This window comes from Theobroma cacao, chromosome 3 (genome assembly GCF_053813885.1).
Source record: "Theobroma cacao isolate CCN51 chromosome 3, ASM5381388v1, whole genome shotgun sequence".
Taxonomy (NCBI): domain Eukaryota; kingdom Viridiplantae; phylum Streptophyta; class Magnoliopsida; order Malvales; family Malvaceae; genus Theobroma; species Theobroma cacao.
The window spans coordinates 46315863-46327245 of record NC_142641.1 but is presented as its reverse complement, the minus strand read 5'-3'; the positions used below and the strand labels follow the sequence as shown (position 1 = coordinate 46327245).

Sequence of the window (11383 nt, the reverse complement as noted above, 5' to 3'; positions counted from 1 at the left end):
TTATAATTGAATACTATTATTTGTCGCGAATTCCAATAATGGTCTACCTTGAGCTGAACAAATGACGGGTAAAATCAAAGCTCGTAAAAAGAATGGTAACAGTTTTGAGATCTTGACAATTTTGGCTTAAAAAATTATGATTTAGTTTGAGTCTCGTTGCTTTTAGTTGAATTTTAAGAATTTGATATGATATTTATCTTTTTTTGTAATTAAAATTAGTTAAATAATCAAATCGAATTTATTAAAAAGTTAAGATTGACTCAAACTTTTTTTTAATCAAATTGTTACTTAATTTAATTAATTCAATTAATTAATTTTTTAAAAATTAAAATTAATCAAATTAACCGAATTAATCAAATTGTGCTTAAACAGAAACTATTACTTGGTTTGAAGATGATTACATGCAAGAGCAAGATATGGAGACGGAGTTGCTTGCTTCCGAGTTCTGAGTTGTTAAGGAAATCTGTGTCTTTTTCAGGAGATGGTGACTGTGAACTCAACTTCGCAGGAGCCAAAGGCCACATTGTCACTCCAATAATAAGAAAAGACTTTCCTCCAGTCTTCTCTAACTGTTTCTAGTCATTTTGCTTATTTATTTATTTTTAATTTTGTTTTTGCAAAGACTTTGGCCTCGAATTTGAAAGTCTTGGTCCTAGGCGATAAATTGGATTTATTATTAGTCAGGGGAACACAGGCAAGGCAAAAAAGCCAGGTAGCACGGGTGGGCCACGACAATCAAATGCCCCTACCCCATCCCTATGCCCACGTGTTTTAGAATTTTGGATACCAATATTAAAACATCATAAAGATTAAAGATGGCTATGACAATGAGATCACATCCATGATGCATTATGCGTATATGTTCTTTAGGAATATTTGTACTTCATTGGAGCTGCTTGTCCGATTCACCTTATCCTTTTCATATATATATATATATATATATATATATATATATATATATATATATATATATATATATATATATCTTGTGCCAACTTTATGATTCGCGTGACTCTTTCTCGAAATAATAGAAAACTTTAATCAATAAACAAAGACTGTTTATTTTTTTAGGATAAAATATTTTTAAAAAAATTGTAATTAAAATTACATAAAATTTTATTAATTTTTAAAATAAACGCTTCATCCAAAAATACAAAAATCATTAATAAAAAAATGAAAAAAATTAAAATATATTTTATTTTATTAATTTAAAAAATTTTATTTTTAAAAAAATAAAAAAATAAAGAGTGCTCCTTAAAGAAGAGTTTTTTAATTAATAAAAAAATAAAATTATATAATAATAATTATATATTTTTTTTACTCTTGTTATATTAACAAGTTGACTTAAATATTAATAATTGACTAACAGTTCGATTTTATGTGTTTAGTAAAAAATATTTTTTTGAGATGAAGTTCATATTTTAAAAATTAATAAATTTTTATTTAATTTTTATTAAAATTTAAACAATAAAAGTATTTTATTTTTTATTTTCTAATAAAGTGAGTACAGCGTGCCTGCCACGTCAATTTAATTTTTAAATTAGAATCGGAGAATGCATGATGCAAGTGACAAACAGACCACTGCTATCAATTAATTATTGGAGTTTCCAACTTGCAACTTGCCTAGTCTCAGGAGCAGTCGCTCTCGATTCTACAACATGCATTGAAATTTTCCGCATTCACGTCATCCGTTGGCTGGTAGGGACAATCACTCTGTCTAGCCTCTGAAATGAATAAGAAAATCTATATGATTAAAAGAAAGAGATTGTTGAGATAATAGAGAAAGACTTGAGTAGCCGTCTGGGTTGAACCTATTTTTTATCACCAAAGGGGAAAAAAAAGACAAAACCAAGCCAAAACTGTAAATTGCATTTCATCTTTTTGGCTGGATGGAAATTTGTATCCATTTCTAGACTGGGATTTTATTGCCCTGTTTCCAGGAGTTCTAACTTACTGATTTTGTCCTCATTTTTTTGCTGATTTCTTTGTGGGAGGGAAGCCGGTATAGTGAGAGTGTGAGAGATGAGCAATACAGGCGCTTCAACCCATGAGATCGGTGAAGAGCACGAGCAGGTTAGTGCCCAAGAGATCGGTGAAGAACATTGGATGCGGTGAACATGGTAATGGGTGACAATTATTCAAATTACAACTTGAAATAGGTTTCAATTTTGCAATAACAAATTCAATATAAGGACAAAAGCATTAAAGTATTTAGATTCCTGTCGAACTTTTCCCCTAGTAGTCTTTGTCTAAAGCGACGCCGTTTCAGCCCTCAATTTAATTATAGTATATAGTAGTATATCATTTCATTTTCATGAGCAAAATTTTCATCTACTAGCGCTTTTATTATTTTTTTTGAAAAATAACCCTTTATTATTATTATTATTATTATTATTAATTTATCTCATCATCAATTTAATTGTGTTTTACCATTCACGTATGCTTCAGGTGATATATGAATACTTTATAATTGAATACTATTATTTGTCGCATATTCCAATAATGGTCTACCTTGAGCTGTACAAATGATGGGTAAAATCAAGGCCAGTAAAACGAATGGTAACAGTTCTGAGATATAGACAATTTTGGCTTAAAAAATTATGGTTTAGTTTTAGTCCCATTGCTTTTAGTTGAACTTTAAAAATTTGACATGATATTTATCTTTTTGTAATTAAAATTGGTTAAATAAGTTAATTGAGTTAAAATTTTTTCTTAAATGAATCAAATCGAATTTATTAAAAAGTTAAGATTGACTCAAACTTTATTTTAATCAAATTGTTACTTAATTTAATTAATTCAATTAATTAACATTTTTAAAAATTAAAATTAATCAAATTAACCGAATTAATCAAATTGTGCTTAAACAGAAACTATTACTTGGCTTGAAGATGATTACATGCAAGAGCAAGATATGGAGAGGAAGTTGCTTGCTTCCCAGTTCTGGGTTGTCAGGAAATCTGTGTCTTTTTCAGAAGATGGTAACTGTGAACTCAACTTCCCAGGAGCCAAAGACGACGTTGTCACTCTAATAATAAGAAAAGACTTTCCTCCAGTCTTCTCTTACTGTTTCTAGTCATTTTGCTTATTTATTTATTTTTAATTTTATTTTTGCAAGACTTTGGCCTCCAAAGTCTTGGTCTTTGGCGATAAATTGGATTTATTATTAGTCAGGGAAAACGGACACCTCAAAAAGCCAGGTAGCAGGGGTGCGCCCCGCCAATCAAATGACCCTACCCTATCCCTATGCCGATGTGTTTTAGAATTTTGGATTCCAATATTAAAACATTATAAAGATTAAAGGTCCCTGTGACTATGAGATCACATCCATGATGCATTTACGAAAATTTTGTACTTCATTGGAGCTGCTTTTCCAATTCACCCCATCCTTTTCATAAAATATATATATATATATATATATTTATATTTTGTACCAACTTTATGATTCGCGTTGAACTTTAATCAATAAACAAAGACTGTTTATTTTTTTTGATTTTCTAATAAAGTCAGATTTTGAAAGGTGCCATGTGCCTGCCACCTAAATTTAATTTTTAAATTGGAATTGGAGAATACTTGTTCGAGGAAAGGACAAACAGGTCGCTGCTAACAATTAACCATTGGACTTTCCAACAACAACTTGCCTTGTTTCAGGAGGAGTCACTCCCCAGTCTACCACGTGCATTAAAATTTCCGCATTTACGTTACGTCATCCGTTAGTTGATGGGGGCAGTCACTCTCTCTAGTCTCTGAAATGAATAAGAAAATTTACATGATTGAAAGAAAGATTGTTACTGAGAAAAAAAACAAAAAAGATTGTTGAGTTAATAGAGAAAGACTTGAGAAGCCGCCTGGGTTGACCGTTTACTTGATCACCAACGGGGAGCAAAAGACAAAACCAAGCCAAAACTGTAAATTGCTCTTCATCTTTTCGGCTGGATGGAAATTTGCATTCATTTGTAGACTGGCATTTTATTTCCCCTGTTTCCAGGAATTCTAACTTACCCATTTTATCGTCATTTTTATGCTGATTTCTTTGTGGGAGGGAAGCCGGTATAGTGAGAGTGAGAGTGAGAGATGAGCAATACAGGGGCTTCAACCCATGAGATCAGTGAAGAACACGAGGAGGTTAGTACCCAAGAGCTCCTCAGATCAGTGAAGAACATTGGATGCGGTGAGCATGGTAATGGGTGACAATTATTCAAATTACAGCTTAAAATAGGTTTCAATTTTGTAATAACAAATTCAATAAGAGGACAAAAGCATTAAAGTGTTTAGATTCCTGTCGAACTTTTCCCCTAATAGACTTTGTCAAAAGCGACGCCGTTTCAGCCCTCAATTTAATTATAGTATATAGTAGTATATCATTTCATTTTCTTCAGCAAAATTTTCATCTACTGGCCCTTTTATTATTTTTTTGGAAAGGTAACCTTTTATTATTATTATTATTATTAATTTATCTCATCATCAATTTAAGTGTGTTTTACCATTCGCGTGTGGTTAGATGATATATAAATACTTTATAATTGAATACTATTATTTGTCACAAATTCGAATAATGGTCTATCTTGAGCTGAACAAATGATGGGTAAAATCAAGGCTCGTGAAAAGAATAGTAACAGTTTTGAGATTTTGACAATTTTAGCTTAAAAAATTATGGTTTTGTTGGAGTTTCATTGCTTTTAGTTAAATTTTAAGAATTTAACGTTATATTTATCTTTTTGTAATTCAAATTGGTTAAATAAGTTAATTCACTTAAATTTTTTTCTTAATTGAATCAAATCAAATTTATTGAAAAGTTAAGATTGATTCAAACTTTATTTTAATCAAATTGTCACTAAATTTAATTAATTCAATTAATTAGAAAAAATTAAAATTAAAATTAATCGAATAAACTGAATTAATCAAATTGTGGTTAAACGGAAACTATTACTTGGTTTGAGTATGACTACGTGCTAGAGCAAGATATGGAGATGGAGTTGCTTGCTTCCGGGTTCTGAGTTGTTAAGGAAATCTGTGTCTTTTTCAGGAGATGGTGACTGTGAACTCAACTTCCCAGGAGCCAAAGGCCACATTGTCACTCCAATAATAAGAAAAGACTTTCCTCCAGTCTTCTCTAACTGTTTCTAGTCATTTTGCTTATTTATTTATTTTTAATTTTGTTTTTGCAAAGACTTTGGCCTCCAAATTCGAAAGTCTTGGTCTTAGGCGATAAATTGGACTTATTATTAGTCAGGGGAACGCAGACAAGGCAAAAAAGCCAGGTAGCACGGGTGGGCCACGCCAATCAAATGCCCCTGCCCTATCCCTATGCCCATGTGTTTTAGAATTTTGGATACCAATATTAAAACATCATGAAGATTAAAGATGGCTATGACAATGAGATCACATCCATGATGCATTATGCGTATATGTTCTTTAGGAATATTTGTACTTCATTGGAGCTGCTTGTCCGATTCACCTTATTCTTTTCATAAATATATATAGATATATATCTTGTGCCAACTTTATGATTCGCGTGACTCTTTCTCGAAATAATAGAAAACTTTGATCAGTTTATTTTTTTAGGATAAAATATTTTTATTTTTAAATTTTAATTAAAATCACATAAATTTTGATTAATTTCTAAATTAAACACTTCATCCAAAAATACAAAAATCGTTAATAAAAATTATGAAAAAATTAAAATATCTTTTATTTTATTAATTAAAAAAATATTATTTTTTAAAAAATAAAAAAAATAGAGAATGCTCCTTAATGAAGAGTTTTTTTAATTAAAAAAATAAAAAAATTATATAGTAATAATTATAAAATTAATTAAGAATAAAATTATTTTTTACTCTTGTTATATTAGCAAGTTGACATCAATATGAATAATTAACTAATTGTTGGACTTAAGTGTCTAGTAAAAAATATTTTTTTGAGATTAAGTATGTATTTTAAAAATTAATAAATTTTTATTTAATTTCTATTAAAATTTAAACACCAAAAATAAATTTTTTTTATTTTCTAATAAAATCAGGTACAGAGTGCCTGCCACGTCAATTTAATTTTTAAATTAGAATCGGAGAATGCATGATGCAAGTGACAAACAGACCACTGCTAACAATTAATTATTGGAGTTTCCAACTTACAACTTGCCTAGTCTCAGGAGCAGTCGCTCTGGATTCTACAACATGCATTAAAATTTTCCGCATTCACGTCATCCGTTGGTTGGTAGGAACAATCACTCTGTCTAGCCTCTGAAATGAATAAGAAAATCTATATGATTAAAAGAAAGAGATTGTTGAGATAATAGAGAAAGACTTGAGAAGCCGTCGGGTTGACCCTTTTTTTTATCACCAAAGGGGAAAAAAAAGACAAAACCAAGCCAAAACTGTAAATTGTATTTCATCTTTTTGGCTGGATGGAAATTTGTATCCATTTCTAGACTGGGATTTTATTTGCCCTGTTTCCGGGAGTTCTAACTTACTGATTTTGTCCTCATTTTTTTGCTGATTTCTTTGTGGGAGGGAGGCCGGTATAGTGAGAGTGTGAGGGATGAGCAATACAGGCGCTTCAACCCATGAGATCGGTGAAGAGCACGAGCAGGTTAGTGCCCAAGAGACCAGTGGAGAACACGAAATGGGTATCCCCCAAAACCTCTCTGAACAGCACAATGAAGGTAATCTACATTTTTCTTTCTATCCGCTTTTCTTTTCTTCTTTTGACGAAAAATGTTCTGTTGTTATTCTGTCTATAGAAACCCAAGTTTAAAGGATATGAATGATCTATTCAAACTCATTTCTAAACAGAATTTAAAAATTTACATTAATTTCATGAAAGTTAGCAGTGGCATGTTGATTGGAATTTAACAAAGATTCAAAGTGTACTATATGATGATGTAATATATTCTTGATGTGATGATTTTTAGATCAGGAACTTCATGGTCAATGTATAAGTAACATTAGCGAGTAAGTTTTGCCATAATTTTCATTTTTTTACCATATAATATAATTTCTAGATGAAAAAGAAATATTTAGTTGAGGGGTAAATCTGTGGTACACCAAGTAATGTAAATGTATGCTTTAGAACTTTTAGCTGTCTATGAACAGTGATGAGTTGTAGCTAGCTTGGGAGTATGATTGGAGAACATAAGCATCCTTGAAGGTACCTTTAGAATGTGAGTGTGAAGAATTATTGTTGAAATCGGAATATGAGAAACCAACTCCTTGTAAATTTGTTTTGTAGCACTATATAGTGTAAAAGAAACATATATTTCCTCAACGTGTTATCGGAATTGTTTAATTTACATTGATCATACTAAATTCTTACATCGCTTTCTATTGTTTGAAATGCCAGTAATGAAATTGACAGCAACAGAGGTTCATGCGGAGAAGATATTTCACTTGTTAGAAACTAGCAGTGTGTCGAAAATCATTCTCACTGGGGAGGCTGGAACAGGGAAAACATGGATGGCAAGAAGAATATGTAAGTTGTTTCAAGAAAAAAGAAGAATATGTAAGTTAGCTGTGGAGAACAATCATGATGAGCCTCTTTGGATATCTCTGGAACAAAAGCATGATGAGAGCTCTCTTTATGACACCATTGCTCGTCAGTTTTCTCTGCCTACTAGTACAGATGCAAGGGAAGATACTGGCAAAAATGAAAAAAAGGAGGGAAGTGTGAAGAGCGTGAAGGAGGAAATGGAAGAAAAGCTTAAAGCAGCACAGCAGAAAATGGAAGAAAAGCTTAAAGCAGCACAAGAGTTTATTCTAATTGTTTTAGATGGTCAAGTAGGGACAATGACTGAGAATGATCAAAAAGAAGAGATGGTCAATAAAATATTAGGCTTGGAAGTCTGTGGCCAGAATCATAAGGACAAATTCAAGATTCTAATTACAAGAAGGGATAATGATGGTGGTTGGTCTGAGGGGACGAAGAAGGTTGTTGTTGAACCCCTTTCTGGGAATGAGGCATTAAAATTGCTAAACAAAGAAATTGTTGTTGATGAAGTTTTGCAATTACAAGGCTTCAAAGAGTTATCTGAGGCAATTCAAAAAAAGAGCAAGGTTTTGCCTGCTAATATCCTCATGTTAGCGGGAACCTTAAATTACGTTGCAAAAGATAACTCTGGGAATTTGGACCTTGCTTTGGAGGCAGCTGTTAATGATCTGAGACAACTTCTGCGTTATACATATGATAAGGAGCCAGGCAATTGTATGATTGACTGCTTTTGGCATAGTTGGCATTTCTTAGGAAAACATGGTGGTGTTCACTACAATGAGTTGATCACTAACTGGATAATGGAACGTGATCTCAATCCCACCGATCCAATTGAGATGGCTTATGAGGAAGGACACCATGTATTGATGAAGCTTATAGATTATCACTTGCTCAAAATGCAAGAGGACAATGTTGTTGTTCTGGAGGGTGCAACTCTTGATATGAATGAGTATTGCCGCCGTGGATATACTGAGACAGCTGACCCAGGTTTGGCTAGCGTGCTAAAGGATTATGACTGGAAAGTTCTTGAAGGAATCACACCAGCTGATGGCATGATGAAAACACTGTGTAGTGATAAGAAAGAGGAAATGATATCCTCATTACTGATTGATGGAAGTCGTCTAAGCAGGGAGGTTCATGAAACTTTCTTTGGGGCCAAGCCAAACCTCAGTATGCTTGCTATTTTTTATCCCAGGCTCAAGTCTTTTGAGGAACTCTCCATATCTAAAATGGAGAAGCTGCTTGTGCTCTTGCTCAGAGGCTCTTACCTGTTGGAGGACATAAAACATATATCAAAACTCAAAGCCTTAACTGTTCTTGAGATATCTGGTTCAACCTATTTGAAGGAAATCCCAGATGAATTCTTTAATCAAGTGTCTGGACTTCGAAGCCTTAACTTATCTGCAGTTGGAATTAAATCATTACCTTCTAGCTTCCCTGAATTGACTGAACTGCGCAGGCTCATCCTTAGACAGTGTTCATCTTTACAAGAACTCCCAAAACTGGTAAATTTCAGCAAACTTGAGGTAATTGATCTTTCTGAATCCATAAATTTGGAAAAGATCCAAGAAAAGAGCTTCAAGTCATTTGAAAAACTTCAATTGATTAATTTTTCCGGCACCAAAATTGAGAAATTACCTATTGTTAAGTCTCTTCAAAATCTAAAAATACTCTTGTTAAGAGGATGCCGTCAGTTGGTTGGAATGCGCAGTCTCAAACAGGTCTCTAGCCTCAAGATTCTTGATCTTTCAGGTGCTGTTAAGATAAGGGAAATTATGTATGATAGCTTTGAAGGGGCCGACGACCTTAGAGAACTTGATCTATCAGAAACGCAAATACAGTTTTTGCCTTCTGACATCTGCAACCTTCAGAAACTGAGGTTAAAGGGTTGTTCATCATTAATAGATCTGCCAGAACTGAAAGGACATAGTAATCTTGAGGAACTTGACCTCTCAGGTTGTAAGAGCTTGGTTAAGTTGCCAGACTTGACTGCTCTTCAAAATTTGAAGATTCTTGTTCTAAACAATTGCAGCAAGTTGGAAAGCCTTCCAGATTTAAAATCCCTATCGAAACTTGAGACGCTTGACATATGTGGTACTAAGCTTTGGAGCAAAGACGTGGAGGATTCCTTGACTCGTATGACTCGGCTCCAGATTCTGAAGTGATAAATATCACCCTTGAGGAGTGTTTATCCATTTCAAAGCTTCACCAACCACTGTAAGATTTCACTAAATGATTGTTTCAGCACCCAACCAATTTAGGAGCAATTACAAGATTTCATGTTCCGGATCCTTCTTGAGGAGCTATTGACTATTAAGTCACTGCCCTTCCTCGACTGCCATAGTATCTTCATGAGCTTTTGCTGAGAGGTTGTTCAAGCTTACCTAGAGGTCCTTGATCTTATGGGAACCAGAAGTTCAAATTCCCATATGAAAATTCATGGTTGGCTCATTTAAAACACCTTCGTCTGTTGGACAAGTTCAATGAAGAAGTTTGGAGCTGATCTGGTTACAGAATAAGCATTTCATTTGGACATCTGCATCTTGTTGAGTAGGCCAGCTTCCCTGGAAAAGGTTTTTACATTTTTTTTTTTTGCAACTGTATTCTTGCTTGTATTTGTGCCATCCATTTTGTACTGTTAGTGAAAAACAAAACTGGTGTTGGAGGATTTCTTCATAGAGTTATTTATTTTCTGTTCTAAGTTATATTATACTTGTTCTTAGTAGCTAATTATTCTAATCATGTACTTTCTCTTACTTATTCTGTTGTGTTATCAATCTAGTAGGCTGTCTGGGAGAGTAGTCATGTTTTATATCTTGTGGGAATAACTGGTTTTGGAATATTCTTAGGTTCAGGAAAGATCATCATATTATAAATAAATAAATAAAAAAAGAGAGAAAAGAAGAGAGTAAAAAACAGTGAGGGACGAGAAGAAAGAAATAAGAGAGGACTAAGAGGCGAGGTCAGGGTGTGTGACCGTGATTGCTTGTCGTTTTCTAAAGAAACTATGCGATTTGTACCTGGGCGGGGTACACATCTTCCCCCGCTTCAACCCAGGAGTTTACGATGCAGAATCACGCCATGGAGCAAGAGGGCAGAATGTGTGTTCCTGGGTGATTTTTCCAAGTATGTTATGCAGGTCAGGGCCCTCAAAGGATATGTCGGGTAGGAAGATTATGATGCAAAGGAAAGGAGGCCCGCCAAAGTTCAGGGCACAAAATTGTGTGGAGTCGACTGACTGCTGCGAGCTACAAAATATTGTCTAAAGCCAGGTGATTTAACATGTGTTTGGAACGTGCAGCTGGCTCTTGGTCTGTGATGTGCGGAAGGACGCAAGCTGCTTGGTGCTAGCAATGAAATTCAACTGTGTTGTGAGCCTATATGCCAAAGTCGATTTGTGCCTCTGATAGTATAGCATGCGTAGGTGTGTTGGCTTGTCAAAATGTAAACTTCATGGGCAGGGGTAGCTGACTGTATTCTATGGTGATGCCAAGCTGTATCAGTTAAGGGGGCTAGTTTGTTGACTGAGTTTTGACCGGTAACACTGTGCTATTTTGATGTTTATGCTGAGATCAAGGGTTTTAAGCTGATAGGTTTTACATTCAGGAGTATAAAAGCTAATTATTATGTAATTTGATTCATGCAATATAATAAGGGAAGAACCAGGTATAAATTTTTGCAGAGAAAACCAGCTGTTCAGTTTTAAATTTGGCCTGTTAAAATTGTGCTACTCTGTTTTTTAAATCGGTCCAAACCCAAACTAGGCCCAGCTCTTTCTATCTCCAAATTTAAAAACACTCCACTCATGTATTTTAAAAATACTCAAATACAAAAAGATGCTCGATGCTCTGTACTTCTTTTTATATTATTCGAATTTCGTACACTAATTATTTTAATAAATTTC

At 33.6% G+C, this 11383-nt stretch overlaps 1 protein-coding gene across 1 annotated transcript; it reads left to right on the top strand.

The window, feature by feature from the left end:
• Positions 1 to 6135: 6135 nt before the first annotated feature.
• LOC18606876 (putative disease resistance protein At4g19050) lies at positions 6136 to 10209 on the top strand. The gene is made up of 2 exons (XM_007040736.3): positions 6136 to 6658; positions 7336 to 10209. The coding sequence occupies exons 1-2, from the start codon at positions 6535 to 6537 to the stop codon at positions 9642 to 9644; spliced, it is 2433 nt and encodes an 810-aa protein (XP_007040798.3). The 5' UTR covers positions 6136 to 6534; the 3' UTR covers positions 9645 to 10209.
• The last annotated feature ends 1174 nt before the right edge of the window (positions 10210 to 11383 follow it).